Source organism: Crocodylus porosus, unplaced genomic scaffold, assembly GCF_001723895.1.
Source record: "Crocodylus porosus isolate Cpor-Errol unplaced genomic scaffold, CroPor_comp1, whole genome shotgun sequence".
Taxonomy (NCBI): Eukaryota; Metazoa; Chordata; order Crocodylia; family Crocodylidae; genus Crocodylus; species Crocodylus porosus.
The window spans coordinates 2,139,816-2,158,672 of NW_017728947.1; the positions used below are offsets into that span (position 1 = coordinate 2,139,816).

General features: G+C 53.0%; 2 protein-coding genes across 7 annotated transcripts in view; both read left to right on the top strand.

Moving 5' to 3' along the window:
• The window catches only part of LOC109320799 (AP-2 complex subunit alpha-2), a 621,923-nt gene that overhangs the window by 438,271 nt on the left and 164,795 nt on the right, over positions 1-18,857 (top strand). The window lies entirely within an intron of this gene.
• SLC17A7 (solute carrier family 17 member 7) lies at positions 11,269-17,769 on the top strand. Of its 2 annotated transcripts, none has more exons than XM_019551078.1 (11): positions 11,269-11,709; positions 11,986-12,104; positions 13,289-13,403; positions 13,872-13,959; positions 14,499-14,585; positions 14,750-14,892; positions 15,473-15,622; positions 16,138-16,207; positions 16,403-16,513; positions 16,637-16,764; positions 16,965-17,769. In XM_019551078.1, the coding sequence occupies exons 1-11, from the start codon at positions 11,374-11,376 to the stop codon at positions 17,325-17,327; spliced, it is 1,710 nt and encodes a 569-aa protein (XP_019406623.1). In that variant the 5' UTR covers positions 11,269-11,373; the 3' UTR covers positions 17,328-17,769. The 2 variants fall into 2 exon arrangements, with proteins under 2 accessions (XP_019406623.1, XP_019406622.1); XM_019551077.1 differs by having other exon boundaries at positions 11,270-11,709; positions 16,075-16,207.

Here is an 18,857-nt window from a genome sequence, read left to right on the forward strand (position 1 = left end):
CCTCAAGTACTGCCAGAGCTGAGGGACTTGGATACAGCTAGAGTGTGTGTGCATGATTGTCACGCCTATCTGATGACTGTGTATGCAAGTGTGACACCTCTGGTGCATGTGTGTGCAACTGTGACATGCCTGGTGAGTGGGTAGTGAGAATGAGTGGGTTTGTATGTGTGTGCAATTGTGACCTACATCCTAACAATAGTGTGTGGTCACCAGATGTGCATCTGAAGGTGTGTGTGATAGAGACACCTGGTCTGCTGAGCATGTGGTTATAGGGAAGGCGGTGTGCATGCAGATGCAGGATTATATGTCCAAGGTATGTGTGTGAGAGAGATTGTGGTTTATGTACCTGCAGTGTGTGCCCGTGTGCACAAGATGTTGTTTGAGTGATTGTTATTGTAGTTTGTATCAACAAGGGTTGTAGTGTGTGTTCTAGGGGTATGTGTGGGATAGGTGTGTGAGAGTTGCATCTACTAAGAATCCATATCATTGTGTGTGTGTGTGTGTGTGTGTATATATATGTGTGTTGCTATGACACCATTGTTTATTGTATGTGGTTGTTATGTATGACTATGATCTAAGCAGAGTCTGTGTCTGTGTGCATGCATGCACGTGTGTGTGTGTATTCAGAGTGTGTAAGAGATTGTGGAGTGGACAGATTTAGGATGTGTGTATTTATGCAGCTGAGTATGCATCTAACAGATATATAGCTGTGATGTATGTTTAGGTAGGGTGTACGGTGGTGCAACCTGCAGGGTGTGTGTGTGTGTGTGTGTGATGCCCATATTGTGTGTGCATGTACATAAGTCACTATGACACATCTGAGAAGAGTGTGTGTGTAACCAGAGCATGTTAATGGGTGTGGAGTGAGTGTTTGAGGAAGCGAGTAAATTTATGCAGCAGTGTGTGCCTCGGAGTGTGTTACTGGGAAAGACATGTAGCTAGAATGTGTGGCTGTGTGGGGCAGGTGGGCCTGGTGTGTGTGTCTGATCCATGCAGAGTGTGTCTGTGATCTGTGCACATAGTGTGTGTGTGTGTGTGATCCACACATTTTGTTTGTGTGTGTGTGTGTGTGCATGCATATCTTGGAGTGGGGGAAGTGGCTTTGTGAAGGAGGTGATTTAGCAGATATCTCTGGACTGGATCCCAGCTGGCATGACTCTTCCACAGCTATGCTGGCATTAGAGGGGCCAGATCCCTTGTGGATGCACATCCAGCCCCTGGGGTTGCGACTTCTCTTTGGCTCCTCTGACAGGATGCTCCATGGCTTTAAATGGCAGCGTCAGCCTCCTCCCAGTGCCCCACGGTGGGCACTGCCCCTCACAGCCTCACATTCAGGCCACCCACTCCAACATGGCCAGCTGGGTGGGGTGGACTGGCAGGGCTTGAGTCTGCCTGCTTGTTTAATGCACCGAGGGAAGGCAGTTAAACACCCAGCCCAGGTGCTAGTCCCAGCCCCCTGAGACCAGCCCATCAGAGAATGGCTCATGAAATATGCACCAAGGCTATAAATGGAGCTGGTACACTTTATATAGAGCTGTCAAAGCCACAGGAGAGTTTGTGGTGGTCTGTGGGGTGTGCAGTGCTGTGATGAAGTAGACGGTCAGGGTGTGCTTGTGTATGCACCAGCCTGCCATCAGCCCCGCAGGGACCGGCAATCTCCCTCCATTCCCAGACATCCCCTCTGCCTGCCTGTCCATCAATCTGTCTCCCACGTTCTTAGCTATCCATCCCCTCAGTGCTCTATCCCCATATACCCCTCTGTCTGCTGTAGATACCCATGCCGAGTCACTCCCTCCCTCCATCCATCCATTCACCACTTCCTTCCTTCTATCTATCCATCCTCATACACTCCCTTGTTCCCTCCTTTCCTTGACATACACTCCATCCATTCACCACCCACTTCTTCCTTCCTTCCTCTTTTTTTTTACCCTGATACACACTCCCTTGCTTCCTCTTTCCCTTGATATATAACCCATCTGTCTATCTGTTTGAGTGGTCCATCTATCACCCACCTCCCCTCTATGTTTGTATGTATGTATCTATCTTTCTGTCTAAGCTCATACATTCCCTTACTCCCTCCTTCCCTTGACATATACCCCATCCATCCATCCATTTACCACCTTCCTTCTATGTTTATATGTTTCAGAGATTTCATAGACATCAGGGGTGGAAGGGACCTTGGGAGATCATCGAGTCCAGCCCCCTGCCCAAAGGGCAGGAAGTTAGCTGGGGTCATAGGATCCCAGCAAGATAAGCATCCAAATTTACTCTTGAAGGTGTTCAATGTAGGTGCTTGAACCACCTCCGCTGGCAGACTGTTCCAGACTTTGGGGGCTCAGACAGTAAAGAAATTCTTCCTTATGTCCAGCCTGAAACGGTCTTGCAGGAGTTTATGACCATTCAACCTCGTCATCCCTTGGGGCGCTCTGGTGAACAAACGTTCCCCCAGATCCTGGTGGTCACCCCTGATAAACTTACAGGTGGCCATCAGATCACCCCTAAGCCTACGCTTTTCCAGGCTCAAGAGTCCCATGGCTCTCAGCCTATCGTCATAAAATCTGTTTTCCTGACCTCTGATCATGCGCGTGGCTCTCCTCTGGACTCTCTCAAGCTATGTTGTCTGTCTATCAGTCCGTTTATCTACCTTTCTGTCTAAGCTCACACTTTCCCTTGTGCCCTCCTTCCCTTGACATGTATCCCTTTCATCCGTCACCCACCTACCCTCTTTGTATGTATGTGTCTGTGTGTCTACTACCTACCTATCTATCTAAGTCCATACACCCCCTTCCTCCATCCCCAAAGACTGCCTCCATCCATCTCTGCATCCATCCACCCATCATCCCCCACACTTCTTTTTCCCACGCCATCAATGGTGCCTTTGCAAGCAGGCTTCTTGGAGCCAACCCTGCTTCCTACCCTGAAGAGCCCTGTCCCCAGCCCCAAGGTTGCTCCCTATATTTTCCCTTCACAGACAAAGACAGCTGGCTCGCTCCTTGCTAATCCCCCTTCTGCCAGCCAGCCAGAGCCAAATTGCTTCGTGTATTTTGCAAATGCCCTTGTGTTTATGTAATGTGCATGTGGGCATGTGCACGTGTGTGTCTGTGTATCTGTGTGTGCCTATGGTGGGGGTGGGGGTGTGTGCAGGTAGGAAGAGATTCCAACACTTTCCCTCCATCTACTGATGTGGAAATCAGAAACCAGACAGGAAAGTGAACCTAGGTTTTCCCTTTGCAGCCTGACCTTGCCAGGATAGATGCACTGGGTGTGGGTGGGATTTGTCCTGGAATCAGTACAGCTGAGGGTGAAATACAGACCAGGCTTTCACTGAGGTGTAGGTTCCTAAGTCCCTTGGCTGCCGAGTGTGACTTGGGAGAAGTCAGCCCCAGTGTTCCCAAGAAGCATTGATGTCATGATGGGAGAGGGGAAGGCATTGAGATCACACGATTCTGGGGTCTTGGGTAGGGGGGTGGGGTTTACCCCAGTAAGGAGATGAAATGTTTGGTGGGGCATCCCAGCGTGTGCCCAGGCCCTGTCCTCATCACTGTTCTGGGTGGTGTTGTCTTGCTTCTCCTGTCTGCACTTGTGTGTGAGACACCAGCATCACAGAGGAACCCAGGAGTCCTTGATCCCAACTCCTTCCCCTCCCAACACATGCAAGACTCCTCTGCCCTCTCAGAACCAGGGATAGAACCCAGGAGTCCTGACTCCCCATCTGTCCTGCACTGACCCACCAAACACTACACCCTTCTCAAAGGGGGGGTAGAAGCCAGGAGTCCAGATCCTCAGCTCAAACCCACTAAATCCCAGCCCTGCCCACCCCCACTCTAACCTACCAGACACCACTCCCCTCACAATGTGGGGATAAAACCCAGGTGTCCCAACTCCCAGCCCCCTGTTCTACCCCACCAGCCCCCACTGCCCTCCCAATGCTGGGACAAAACCCAGGTGTCTGGGTTCCCACACAACCTTTTCTGTCTCTGCAAGGACATTTGTCAGTGCTGGGATGGGTTCGGCTGCCTTTTTTTACAGGGCCATCCCAGGCCGAGTTGAATAATTGATGTCCTTTCTGAAGCATCAGCACATCCTTACTCATCTATATTTCATGGTGGTAAACTTGGCAAGATGGAAGTTTTTTTTCCTTTCTCTCCATGCCCTGTGTTTGATGTGCTCAGCTCTGGGAATCCCTGCGATGCCTCAGGCCAGAAGTGGAGTCATAACCTGAATTCCAGGGTGGTTTTTCCTCATCTTCAGAAGCATGAATGATGGAGAGCGATGACTTAGCTCCTCTGTGTACAATTTCCCCTTTCTCCAAGAGGCTTTCCTTGGTGGGGAGTAATTTGACTGAGACCCCCAGCCTCATGCTGGGAGAGGCCATAAAGAAAGGGGGGGAATTTTTCCCTTCTTCCTCATTGGGTTAAAAAAGTTCATCACAACCTTCTGCTTATTTGCTTTCACTGATTGTTTCTAACAAATTCTCCACCTCCCAAAGATCAAGTGGGTGTGTGTTGGGGGTGTGGTACTGTGATACTGGAAAGCTCATCCAAGTCTCTTACAACCAAAGATACCACTTCTCTTGCACCACTTCTGGTCCATCATGGCTACAGCATTATTCCAATGCCCCCTCCCTGATGTATTTCACTCCCTCTAAATTTCTCTGATTTCTATTTACCTCCTTTGATGTTTGGCTTTTGCTTTTATTCCTAGTGATTTTTTTGCTTAACTTACTGAAGCTGTATTTCACGTTGTGCCATTCCATTGCTTACAGACACGTGAGGGCAGGCTGGGACACCAGGGTTCAGCTGGCTGATCCAACCCCTCTGCTTAGATGCACTTTTTTCCATTGGAGATGGATTTATTATGAACCCTGGTGATATTTTAGGGTATTTTAGTTAACCACATTGGTTGGCTTTAGTTTTTCTTTTGTGCTATTGATTGTGATGCATTTGAACTATGCTTCTGTTTTCAGTTTCAATGAATAATTATACTATTATTATTATTGATAATTATGATTATAACAATGATAACAGCAGTTCTTACAACATCAAAACAACAACAATAATAATAACAATAATAACATTAATTATGATAACAATGATCATGATAGCAGTGGTTAATTATAATAATAACAATAGCAGCAATAATAACAATAACAGCAGCCATCATCATAATAATAACAGCAACAATAATATAAAGAACAACATAATAAGACCAGTAACTACAATGATAATGATAATATCAACAGCAACAACATTAGAAGAAGAATAACTATCCCTACTCTAACACATTTCCCTACCAGATCTGGGGATAGAACCCAGGCATCCTAGCTCACATCACCTTTGCCACCACCTAGAATTATTATATATTCATCATCATCAGTATTAATAGTATTATTACTAATGATGATGATAATGACAAGAATGAAGATAACAGATTATTTAATTATTCAAAACCTTGCTAGTATTCCTCAAGATGATTTCCTTTACTTTCTAATTCTACCCAGTTTTATCAGGACTGTTTTCTTTTGGATGTTTGGTTCTGAAGTTTTGGTGGTTTCTATCCCACTGGATTCCAATTAGCCCTTGGTTTTGCCCCTTTGGCTGAATAAAAACCATTCAAGGAAATCTTTCACCTGATTGTGGTCTGTATAGGATGGCTAGAGTCTCTTTTGAAAATCTGGGAAGGTTTTGTTTTGCTTTAATTCTGTTTTATTTTTATTCCTTGGATGTTATATCAATTCTTGTTTTCTGGGGGCTCTTATTCATATTTTACACATAATGTATATCTATATTTTATTTGTAAGCTATTGTCTGAAGGACCTAGTCTCTATTTATAGCCTCAACTCCATATGCTATAACAACTTTAGAAGGTGAAATCTAGACCTTGGGCTATTATATATGCTATAGACTATCTGTTACAGGCTATATTTTCTATCCCATGTTCTCTATTTTAACCTTCTAACTTTCATGTTCTGTAACCTGCATTTTATATTCTATATTTTCTATTTTATAGTCTATATTAAGGACAGCAAAAATGTTATAATCATAGTCCTGCAGCTTCTGCTCTATCATCTTCTGCAGTCTATATTTCTTATTTTATACTGTAGGGTCCATGCTTTTTTTGACCTCCAAGCCCCCATCCACAGATTTCTAAAATTTAAAGGCATACCAAATTAGCTTGGAGAGGGGATGACGGGGTGGGGGGAGGGAAGGAGAGATGAGTACTTATCTCCTCACACAGTTGTCTATTGTGACAGAGCTCCCCATTTGAAAATCCCCAGTGTATGCTGTAGACCTGATATCCCACAGTCCATATGATGTAGTCAGATCTTGTAACCACTAGAGAGATCTAAATGATGTGGTCTATATGATCTGCCCAGCCTCTATAGATGTCTATAAGGGGCAATCAGTCTATAGAGGTCTCTGTGGAGGTCTGCAAGTCTCTGTAGAAGTCTATAAGCTGCAGTCTGTATGGTCCCTATCTATCTATAGATCCCTATGTTGTGGGGTCTATAGAGATCTGTATGGCAGTGGCAGCATCTGTAAAGGTCTATACAGTGCAGTCACTATAGAGGTCTATATGGCACTGTCAGGTTCTACAGAGGTGTTTATGGTCTAGTCAGTGTCTATAGACTTCTACACAGTGTGGCCCCTATGGAGTTCTGTATGCCACAGTCAGTCTGTAGATGCCTGTATGCTCTCATCAGCCTTTGTACGGGTCCATATTGTCTGGTACATATTATGCCTTCTCTCTCTGTAGGGTTCTCTACAGCAGTGGTTCTCAACCTTTTTTTGTACCAGGACCCATTTGTAAACATTGATGGCCAATTCCAACTGAGTGCCTCTCACTCCCAACCTGCTGCCCCGCATCCCCAGGCCCCAGCCCCACAGTGCATCCTGGGGGGGGGGGCGCAAATTGGGGTCACAGCCCTGTGCTTTGGGGGGGGCCTTGCGGACAGTGCCATACAAGCCCTGCTGCAGCTGCCATGCACCATTGCTGCTGAATGCCACCGACTCTGCTGCTACCACCACCACTGCAACTGCCGCTGAGTGTTGCCAGCTCCAGCTGCTTGCCACCCCCCACCCCTTCCCTGGGCCACGCACAGGCTGATATGCCCTGGGCCCTGCACACCCCTAGTATGTATGGGCAGGGGAGGGTGGGTGTGTGGGGTAGGGGGGGACCCCAAGCAGCCCTTTGCAGGCTGGAACTCTGCCAGCCTTCAAGGGAAAAGTCATGGTTTCCCATGTTTTTCTCCTTTAAAGGAAAATCTATTTTTAAAGTTTGTTGATCCATTTTTAGAGTTTGTTGGTGACCCTTTCATATATTAGAATCATAGAGTAGAAGGACTAGAACAGACCTATAAGATCATTGAGTCTGGTCCCCTGCCATGGGCAAGAGGTGATTGGGCTCAAACAAGCTCAATGAGGTACCCGTCCAGCCTCTGCTTGAACACCTCTAGGGATGGCAGCTGCACCAACTCTGCTAGGAATGTGTTCCAGATTCTAGATACCCTTACAGAAAAAAAGTTTTTCCTTATGTCCAGCCTAAATTTTTCCCCAACTAGCTTGTGTCCATTGGACCTCATCCTCCCAAGGGGTGCCTTTCTGAAGAGTTTCTCTCCTAGATCTTGGTGTTTGCCCCGATATATTTTTAGGATGCTATCAGGTCACCTCTCAGTTTTCTCTTATGCAGGCTGAACAAATCCAGTTCCTGGAGTCTCTCTTCACAGGGCCTATCCCCCAGGCCCTTGACCATGCAGGTGGCCCTTCTCTGTACCCTTTCAAGCGTATCCATGTCCTTTTTGAAGTATGGTGCTCAGAACTGGACACAATACTCCAGCTGTGGTCTTACCAATGCTGAGTAGAGGGCACCTTTCTAGATCCATTGGCAACACATTGGCTAATGTACGTCAGAGTTCTGTCTGCCCTGATGGTGAGGTCATCGCACTGTTGGCTCATATTCATCCTCTGGTCACTTGTCACCGCCCAGGTCCCTTTCAAATGTGGTGTCAGCCAGTGGACCACCACCTATCACATAGTTGCAGTGAAGGCTCTTCCTACCCAGATGAAGGACCTGGCACTTATCCCTATTGAACCTCATCTGATTGCATTCAGCCCATAGGAGCAGCCTGTCAAGGTCATCCTGAATCCTTGCCCTGTCCTCAGATGTGCCTGCATTTCTCCATAGCTTGCTGTCATCCGCAAAGTTAAACATTGCGCTTTCCACTCCCTCATCCAGGTCATTGATAAAGATGTTAGAAGACAGGGCCAAGCACTGATCCCTGGGGGACATCACTGGAGATGGGCCCCCCAGGATATTTTTGCAGCTCACTTTTGGGTCGCGGCCTGCAGGTTGAGAAACTCTGCTCTATAGGGATGCCTTTCCTTCCTGACCTGGGAGGGGAGTTCTGGAGGGGAGAGAAGAAGGGGAACAGATTTTGGAGAGGGAGTCCAGACCCCACTTGGCTTGAGGGGATGTGAGCCACACTGGCATCCCCAGTGTGAATCCCCTGACCTCTGGCTATGGGCAGGGGTGAGTGGGGACCTTATCTTCAGCCACTAAAATTCTTGGGCAGGAGTGGTGTAGGGTGAGAGAGACCAGCTGGGGGGAGGGGGAGCCAGGCCTGGTCTGGGGAGGGGACATGGGATCAAATCCCGCTGCTCCTACCATCAAACCAATTGCATACACACAGGCAGGACAGTCCAATCACACGCTCCAGGTACCTGCATCACACTCGCACACTTGCCAACACACAATCTGACACACGCACACAATCCCACACCTTCCCCAGGCACACAGACATCAGTGACACACACATGTAACCCCCCCAGAGAACAGATAGACCCCCACCCCTCCCCCACATGCACACATTCACAAATGCACAGCCGGACAATCACAATCACACTCGCAACCCTCCCCGCACCCCTGCAGGAACAGAGCTGGTCTGACTCCTTCCTTGTAAGGAGTGACTGTGTGTGTTGGTGAGCTTCAGCCAGCAGGGACAGCTTGTGCGCAGGAGGAACTGTGCGTGTCTGTGCGTGTGTGGTTCCCAGCTCCACTGTGCTGGGCCTTAGTTACCAGCTGATGATGATGCAGCCTGGCCTGGGGCCCAGCCCCGATTCCCTTCCTGCTGCTCCGTATGGTCCTGCTAAGCTACAGTGCCAAACAGGACTGATAGCAAGCCAGCCTCCCCAACCTCCACACGTGTGCACACACACACACGTGCACACACACCTACGCGCACACACATGTAGACACAGATACAATCACATGTAATTGCATCCACCCAGTCGCATACACACAATCACATGTAGACCCACAAAATCATACATGTTCACCCATAGACATGCACACATAATCACACGTAAGCAATCACATGTGGCTACATGCACAATTAGGTGCACACAGAATCACCCATAGACACACACACACAGAATCACCCACACAAAATTGTGCGCACACAATCACCTGTAAACATGCACCCATAGACACCCACAAAATCATGCCCCTTCCTCCAGACACACACACGTGCACACACACTTGCACACAGGGCAGAGGGTAGAATTGCTTCTAACAGAGAGCGGGGGGCTCTGTGGCACTGGATGGATGGGTAGATGGACAGCCAGATGGGCAGCAGCATGTGGGGATGGACTGGTGGCAGTGTTTAGGGATGATGGGGAGCTGGGTAGATGGCTGGTAACACATGGGGTTGGATGGAGGTATGAAGGGCCTGCTGGGCTTGGGGATGGACAGACAGATAGGTGGATGGATGGACAGACAGGGGGATGGAAGCTGAACTGCCAACTATTTGGGCATTACTTAGAGGCATTGAGACAGGAGTGGGAATGGTGATCTGCCCTGCCCTCTGTCCCCACAAAGGGGACATACAGATGGGGGTGGGGAGCTCACCCAGCCCCTCACCCCTGCTCTGGGGGCATCCGGGAGGGTCAGGAGGCTTTCAGGCTGGGACTGGCTTTGGACTCTGCTCCAGCCTTCTCCACCCAGAAGCACCAGCCTCCCACCACCCTGGCACATCCCACCCCACCCCAGAGCCAACCGCATCCAAGCCCAGGGAAGCCAGGGGGAGAAGCAGGCCAGCGCCAAAGTCAGCTAAGATTAATGCGTCGACCAAGGTCAATGGAGCCCCTGGCAGATGAGCTGCGGGGGCAGCTTAGCCAGGGATATTTAAAACCAGCGTAATCTGCTAGCGCAGCCGCCTCATGCTGGGATCCGCTCAGCTCAGCAAGTGCTAAGCAAGGTCAATGCTGGCATGGGAGCAGGGCAGGGTGGGACAGGGATACCATTTTGTTGGGGGGAGGTGGGGGTGAAAGTTTGATGGAGTGGGTGGCCTGCTGTTGAAAACACTGGAGGGACTAGGGAGCACTAGGGGTGCTGTGCTGTGGGGATCGGAGCGCACTTTGTTATGCGCAACAGGGCAGGGACTGGGTCGGATTGTTGGGGGAGATTCCCTGGCTTTCAGCATTGATGCCAGTGTCCCTGCTAGATTTGGCGGGTGTCATTGGGTTTCTGACCCCATGAAGGGAAAAAACAGGGCCCAGTTAAAGGAAGCAGGTAGGGGTGGAAGAGGGGAATCCAGGAGAACAGGAGACACCAGCCCCTGATGTGGGGAGTCTGGGGGGGGATGGGGGGGGATGAACAGAACCCTTGATGCTGAGACAGGGGTATCTGGTTGAACAGGAACAAGTACCAGAGCCACTAGCTTTGACCCAAGCTGCTGGGCTCGGCTGCGAGTCATTGGTTCCAGTCTGTGGGGCACTGGGCCATGCTGGGATCAAGGGTTCTGTCCCAACTGAAGCAAGTAGCTCCATGCCCTGTGGTTCAGGCCTGGGCCTGTTCCTGGCCTGGAGGCCTGCCAGTGTGGGTCTCGGGGGATGTAGGGTGAGGTAGTGCCACAGTCAGCTCCAGTGGAGCTGGGGGAGGGGGATAGTGAGGGGTGGGGGAGTTTTGGGGGGGTGCAACCCTGCTGCCTTCAAAGGCACTGCTGGAGGCATGGAAAGGGTAAACAATGAAAATCTTCCTTCCGTGAAAATGTCCCCAGCTTGATCTCTCATTTTCTCTGCCTGTGCATCTGTCTTCCCATGCACCCACTGCCCATCCACCTATCCATTGCTTTCCTGTATCCCTCCATCCATCCACCCATCCCCTATATCGCACTACCTATCCATCCGTCCATCTATGTTGTCCCATCCATCCATCCACCCATCTCATATGTTCCTCTGTCTATCCATCCATGCACCCCACTCTGTCTGTTTGTCCATCTATCCATCCATCTTACAAACCCCTCTCTGTCCCTCTATCTCTGCCCACCCACCTCTCCAATCCATCCTTCCTCCATCTGTCTGTCTCTTCATCCCTATGTACCTCATCTGCCTGCCTGTGACCCCCATACACCCTGATTGTCCGTCTGTCTGTCTGCCGACCCATGCATCACCCTGCAGCCTCCTGGAGCGCCGGCAGCCGGGTGGGGAGACGATCGAACTGACAGCAGAGGGCCGGGCAGTGGAGGTAGCCGAGAAGCACCGCCCAGTTGTGGACTGCACGTGCTGTGGCCTCCCACGCCGCTACATCATCGCCATCCTCTGCGGCCTTGGCTTTTGCATCAGCTTTGGAATCCGCTGCAACCTGGGTGTGGCCATTGTCAGTATGGTCAACAACAGCACCGTCCACCGTGGTGGCAAGCTGGTGGTCCAGGTGCGCCTGGCATTGCCTTGGGGGGCATTGAACCTGGGGCACTGGCTGGGATGGGTGGAGGTGCAGCAGGGGGGCTGGGCCTAATCCAGCCTCAGAGCAGGGTGTTGACAGGCAGATGGTAGGGATGGATCCAGGGGTTGCTAGCAGGGCCAGGGGATGGGTGCCAGTTCTCATCCAGTTCTCTGGCAGGTGCCATTTCTCATCCAGCCTCAGGGCAGGGGGGTGGGTTTGGGGCTGAGGCCAGGGGCCTTTCCTTTTATTCCTTCTCTTTCCCAGAAAGCCCAGTTCACTTGGGACCCCGAAACCGTGGGGATGATTCATGGATCCTTCTTCTGGGGCTACATCGTCACCCAGATCCCTGGCGGGTTTATCGCCCAGAAATTCGCTGCCAACAGGTTGGGCTGAGACTCTCTGCTGAGTCCAAGTGGTATAAAATCGTCTTGTCCTTAAATTCCTTCTCTCTCCATTGGGATGTGAACCCTGGTGCCCTGGCCTGGTTCCAAATGGGTTAATCCCCACCTGCCTCCATACATCACAGGACAATGCCGCACTTCCTGTCCCACTGCTCCCCTGTGTTGCTTTGCTGCTGTTCCAAAGAGCCTCCCTGACATGCCCCTCCCCAGAGGCAGCTGCATCTTGGCACTGAACCCTGTGCCATCCACACAACACCATCCCAGTCAGGACGGGCAGTGGTGATGGGGCAGGGGTGTCTGTGGCAGTGAGATACAGGTGTCAAACTGGGGGGCATCATGAGGTTGCAATAATGCATTTGTGCTTGCACAAGTGAGCATGTGGTGCACAAGGGCTGCCTACGCACAACAGGATTGGCACCATAATACTGGGCCCAGGGGGTGTTATAAAGCCACAATAGTGCACGTGTAATTGCTTGTGTGTGCAAAGCATGAGGACCAGCTGCCAACTATAGTTCTGGCCCACATAATGCTAGGTTCAGATGGTGTCAGAAGGCCACAAGTGTGCACTTGTGATCACAGGAGTGAGTGTGTTACAAGGGCTACCTACTGTCATAGCATTGCCCCATAATACTGGTGCCGGGAGGGGTGTAAAAAGGCCATAATGGTGTATTTGTGATTGCATGAGTGAGCATGTGACACCCAAGGGTCACCACAGGTCTTGCCCCATAATGCTGTGTCCAGGGCATGTCATAATGCTACATGAGTGCATCTGTTTTTGCACAATGTCTGTCCACCCACAACAGCGTTGGCCCCATAGGTCTAGGCACCGGACAGGGGATGTCATAAGGCCTCAAAAGTGCATTTGTGATTGCTCAAGCGAACTTGCAATGCGCTAGGGCTGCCCACCTGTGCCAGCGCTGGGCCCGTAATGCTGGGCCTGGGGAGGCGTTGTAAATGCACAAGAGTGCACTTGTGATCGCATGAGTGATGGCCAAGTCGGGGTACAAGCGCTGCCCCTGGTGGGGGGGTCCTCTTGCATTGCATGCTCAATCTTGTGATGACAAAATGCACAATTGTGGCCTTGTGACCCCCGTGGCCAGCACTGCACGGGTCAAGGGCAGGGGTGTGGAGCCCCACAACAATCGGACCGTCGCCTCCCCTCCCAGGGTCTTCGGCTTTGCCATCGTGGCCACCTCGACCCTGAACATGCTGATCCCCTCGGCTGCCCGCGTGCACTACGGCTGCGTCATCTTTGTGCGCATCCTGCAGGGGCTGGTGGAGGTGAGCCGGGTCAGGGCCTCCTGGCCTGGCCATGCCCCCAGCATGGGGGGGCACTGCAGGAGGATGGGGGCAGGGCTTGATGGTGGCCAGGCCTGGTCTTGGGAGTGAGCAAGGTTGCCAGTGGAAGGGCCTGGCTAGGGGTCTAGTATATTGGCCACCGCCCTCCCCTCCTAGGGGATGGAAGGGGTGTTCCCCAAGAGCATAGCCACACCCCTATAGGGGACCAGAAGGAGCCTTGTTGCCATGGTCACGCCCTTCCCCTATTGGGAGTCCAGGGGTGGGGCTTCCCAGTAAGTCACGCCCTCTTTTAATAAAGGGGCAGAGCCAACACCCATGGCCACACCCCCATGCCCAATGAAGGGGTGTTCTGGGGGTCCCCAAAGGGGTGGGGTTTATTCCTGGCCATGCCCCTGGACACAGGTGGGACCCTGGGTAACTGTCTGTCCCTCTGTCTGGCTGGGGTCCCAGGGGGTGACGTACCCGGCCTGCCATGGCATCTGGAGTAAGTGGGCCCCCCCGCTGGAGCGCAGCCGCCTTGCCACCACTGCTTTCTGTGGTAAGTGCCCCTGCCCAGATGCCTGGGTTCTCTCTACTGAGTCTGGGGGCTGGAGCCTGGACACCTGGGCTCTCTCCCAGCGCTGGGAGAGGAGTGGGGCCTGGTGGGTTGGAGCAGGGGGGGGATCCTGGACACCTGGGGTCTTTCTCTGTGCTGGGAGAGGAGCAGGGAGGGGGTCTGGTGGGTGGGTAGAACATGGTCGGGGGTTGAAGCCAGGATGCCTGGGTTCTCTCCCAGCCCTGGGAAGGGAGATGGGGGTTAGAGCAGGGCGGGCTGGGTGCCTGGACGCCTGGGTTCTCTCTGTGTCCTGGGAGAGGAAGAAAGCAGGGTAGCTGGTGGTTAGAAGCTGGTGGGCACTGGGATTCGGGTCTTCTGGGTTCTCCTCCAGCTCTGGGAGGGGTGTGGGGTCTGGTGGGTTAGAGCAGGGGAGTGCCTGGGAGCCCCAGATGCCTGGGTTCTCTTCCAGCTCTGGGCAATGAGTGGGCTTCAGCATGTTTGTGCTCCTAGCTTCCAGCCTTGTTAACCCCCACCCCTCACAGGCTCCTATGCAGGCGCGGTGGTGGCCATGCCCCTGGCTGGGGTCTTGGTACAATACTCAGGGTGGAGCTCTGTCTTCTATGTGTATGGTAAGAGAATCACACCCCCACAGCCCTAGCCCCATTTCCTGTTCCCTGCATCAGCCCTGTCCAGCTTGGCCCCTCTCCCCCCGCCATGCCCACAGAGGCCTCCTACCATGACGGCTGTTTCCCAGTGATGACACCCCCTCTCCTGCTCTGATCCATCCCCTTAGGGAGCTTTGGGATTTTATGGTACCTGTTCTGGTTGATGGTGTCATACGAGAGCCCAGCCCAGCACCCCACCATCACGGAGGAGGAGCAGCGCTACATCGAGGAGAGTATTGGAGAGAGCGCTGGCCTTGTCAACCCACTCAAGGTGACTCCCTGCCCCCCACCCCTGCCTGCTGCTTGGGGGCACTGCTGGGGGAAGCTTGCTGCACTGTGTGTGAGGACTGTTCCTGGCTGGGGGGCACTGTTTGGGGGAAGCTCGCAGCCTGGGGCGAGTTGGTGGGTGGGGGCATTGTTAAAGAGAACCTCACAGCATTGGGACGACTTCAGCTGGGGGCAGCTCACAGCCCAGTGTCTCCAGCTGGGGGCACTTCTGGGGGAAGCTCACATCCCAGTGGTGTCTTCATAACCGGTGCGTGGTTTCTTTAATATACTTTAAGGTGCATGATGGAAAGTTTTGCTAGCTGATATATATATATATATTATTTTATTTTATTAAAAAAAGGGTGTCTTTACCTGGGGGCACTGTCTGGGGGAAGCTTGCAGCACCGGGGGAGTCCAGGTGGGGGCACTGTTAGAGGGAAGCTTGCAGCACTGGGGGAGACTTTAGTTGGAGGCACTGCTGGGGGGAAGCTCGCAGCACTGAGGGTGCTGCCTGGAGGCATTGTTTGGAGGAGAAGCTCACAGCACCAGGGGCTCACTCCCCACCCCTCCACCCCTGCTGACAGAAATTCAGCACGCCCTGGCGCAAGTTCTTCACGTCCATGCCTGTCTATGCCATCATCGTGGCCAACTTCTGCCGCAGCTGGACCTTCTACCTGCTGCTTATCAGCCAGCCAGCCTACTTCGAGGAGGTCTTCGGCTTTGAGATCAGCAAGGTACCAGTCCAGACACCCCTGGGCTCAGCCCTCTGCTCCCTCCACCTGGGATTGGGAACCTGAGCTGGGGGAAGGGTACAGGAGTCAGAGCCCTGGAGTGTCAAATCTGCCAGGCTCCACTTCCCTCCCAAAACTGGGAGAGAACCCAGGTATCTGGGCTCCCAGCTCTGCAGCTCTAGCCTACCAGACCCTACTGCCCCTCCCAGAGCTGGGGGGAGAACCCAGGCATCCTTTCATTTGGTCAGATCTGGACTCCCAACCTCTTGACCCCACTCACCCCAGGATGTTGTGAGTTCAAATCCTACCTCTGCTTATGGAGGGTTTAGCAGGGTGAGAGGGGAGCTGAGACCCTGACACTGTGAGGACACTGGGAAATGTGAAGGGACTGATGAGAGGCTAGGAGGAGAGCTCCCATAGCTTGCAGGGCTGCTACCTGTACCCTCTGCCCCTAGGTGGGCCTGCTCTCAGCCCTCCCCCACCTGGTCATGACCATTATCGTCCCCATTGGGGGGCAGATCGCTGACTTCCTACGCTCACGGAGGATCATGTCCACCACCAATGTCCGCAAGATGATGAACTGCGGGGGTGAGTGCATGTGTTGGGGGAGGGCAGGAGGCTACAGGTTAGTTGTGAGGGGCACCAGCAGGGCTGGGAGGGGCAGAGGGCTGCAGTTTGGGAGTGAGGAGCACTGGCAGGGCTGGGGCTGCGGGTTGGGAGTGAGGGGCACAGTCAGGCTGGGCAGTGGGATGGAGTTGAACACAATTCTTTCTCTGCCCCCAGGCTTTGGCATGGAGGCAACGCTGCTGCTTGTGGTGGGCTATTCTCACACCAAGGGTGTGGCCATCTCTTTCTTGGTCCTGGCCGTGGGGTTCAGCGGCTTTGCCATTTCAGGTCAGCTGAAGATCAGGGCAGGGGTGCTATGCTGAAGGGTGTGGGGCAAGGGGCACCATGGGGTAGGCATGGGATGAGCTGCGGGGGCTGTTCTCTGCATTCAGTTCCCCTCTGCCCCTGCAGGGTTCAACGTGAACCACCTAGACATTGCCCCCCGCTATGCCAGCATCCTCATGGGCATCTCTAATGGCGTTGGCACCCTCTCAGGCATGGTGTGCCCCATCATTGTTGGTGCCATGACCAAGCACAAGGTGCGTGTATGTGTGTGTGGTGGGAGAATTGGTACAGCTGGGAATGGGGATTCTAAGGGAGGGGGCTGTGTCTGGAGTGAGGAGAACCAGCAGGGCTGGGAGGTTGGGGCCTGCGGGTTGGGAGTGAGGGGCGCTGGCAGACCTGGAGGAGGGGGCACAGAGGAGTAAACCTTTTCTTCCTGCCCCATCCCCTGTTCCAGACGCGTGAGGAGTGGCAGTACGTGTTCCTCATTGCCTCACTGGTGCATTACGGGGGCGTCATCTTCTATGGCATCTTTGCCTCAGGGGAGAAGCAGCCATGGGCTGAGCCGGAGGAGATGAGTGATGAGAAGTGCGGTTTCATCCACCAGGACGAGCTGGCTGATGAGGAGGATGAGGCAGCGCGGGCGGCCGAGGGCCTGGGGGGCAGTGGTGGTAGTGCAGGTGGCTATGGGGCCACCCAGAGCACCAGCTTTGCCAACGGGGGCTGGACAGCTGACTGGGACCACAAGGAAGAGTTCGTGCAGGAGCCCGGCAAGGATGCCTACATGTATGGGTCTCTGGGGGACAGGGACCTGTCCTAAGGGGCCTGCTGACACCCTGCCTTGTGCCCCCCCACCACACACACACTGCTCTCTTGGTATGACCCAGCAGATTGAAGGGGGAGCCTGAGACTAGCTATACCCCAAGTCTTCAGCTCCCCCCATTACATGTTGGTATGATCCAGCAGGGTGAAGGGCAGGCCTGAGATTGGCCACACCCCTACTCTGTGGCTCCCCCACTCATTCCAGGTTGTTATGGTTCAATAGGTTAAGGTTGGGTCTGAGATTAGCCACACCTCCAATCTGCAGCTCCACCCATTACATGTTGGTATTATCCAGCAGGGTGAAGGGTAGGCCTGAGTTTAGCCACACCCCCACTCTGGGGTGCTGCTAGTCTGTGTTGGTACGATCCAGCAGGGTGAAGGGCTAGGGATTAGTCATAAAGAAGCTTTGCAGCTGTTCCCCAGTCCATTTTGGTACAGTTCCTCAGTCCATTTTGGTACAGTCCAGCAGGGTGAGGGATGGGCCCAGGATTAGCTGCACCCCTATTCTTCATCTCCCCCAGGTTGGTACAGTCCATGAGGGTGGGGATGGACCATTACTGTGCTCTGTGGTTCTTCTCAGGTGCCTGTGCTTTGGAACAGCCCAGTACAAGGGAGGAGGGGTGAACGCAGGGGCCCACTGGGCAGCCCTTCCCTGGTCCCCCACCCTATTGCCTGTGCATTGATACTGTGTGGTAGGATGAGAGGGTGGGGCTTAGATTGGCCCAGCCTCCATGCCACAGGCCCCGCCCCAAGGGGCACCTGCATTGGTATGAGCCAGCAGGGGGGCAGTATTGGGGCTTGTGTGTGGTCCCATACCCCTGTGTGCATTGATACAAGCACCTAGATAGACCACACCCCCACACCCCCTCCTGGGCACCTCCAGCAGGGGGTAGGAGGGTGTACCCGAATTTGGCCACACCTCTGCAGTTCAGACGGTAGCCAAATCCCCTTCTGAGCGCCTCTGCATTGGTACAGCCCATTGGGGAAAGGGGTAGATTTTTGCCATTTACCTTCTTATCAACTCCCCTTCCCCCCAAAATTTCTTCATAGGTACAACCCATTGGGGTTGGGGGTTCCATTTACACGTGCCTGGAACGAGGGGGAGATGTCTGACCTTTGACCTCCTAGTCTGGTGGGGCATGACTTAACCCCATGGCCTGGAGCATTTGCCCTTTGGCCTCTCAGGGTTATATTTGTCTGCAGGTGTGAAGGCAGTGTGACCTTTGCCCTTGGGCTGGCTGGGGTTGACCTTTGACTTTAGGTCTGGCTTACTGACCTTTGGCCTTGAGCCTCCCCTCATACTTCTCTCCCCATTGTTGGGGGGCAGAACTAGCCCAAGGAACTTTGGAGCAGGGTAGCCCAGGCTAGGGGGCAGTGCCCTAGGCTGTGTGAGGGGGTGTCAATGCTTAGCCTCTGAGTGGCTGTTTCCAGGCCTCCCACCCTGCATAGGCTCATTCTCCCCACACCCTTTGAACACAAGTCACCTCCAAGCCAGCAAGCCCCCGTCCCACATGGCCAACCCCCTGCC

Bases quoted from the DNA above. Each gene is read 5' to 3' on its own strand.
- SLC17A7 (XM_019551077.1), top strand. From the start codon at position 11,374: ATGTACCTCATCTGCCTGCCTGTGACCCCCATACACCCTGATTGTCCG. The intron at 13,404-13,871 runs GTGAGCCGGGTC...CTGGGGTCCCAG, and splicing joins TCCTGCAGGGGCTGGTGGAG to GGGGTGACGTACCCGGCCTG. The intron at 14,586-14,749 runs GTAAGAGAATCA...CCATCCCCTTAG, and splicing joins CTCTGTCTTCTATGTGTATG to GGAGCTTTGGGATTTTATGG.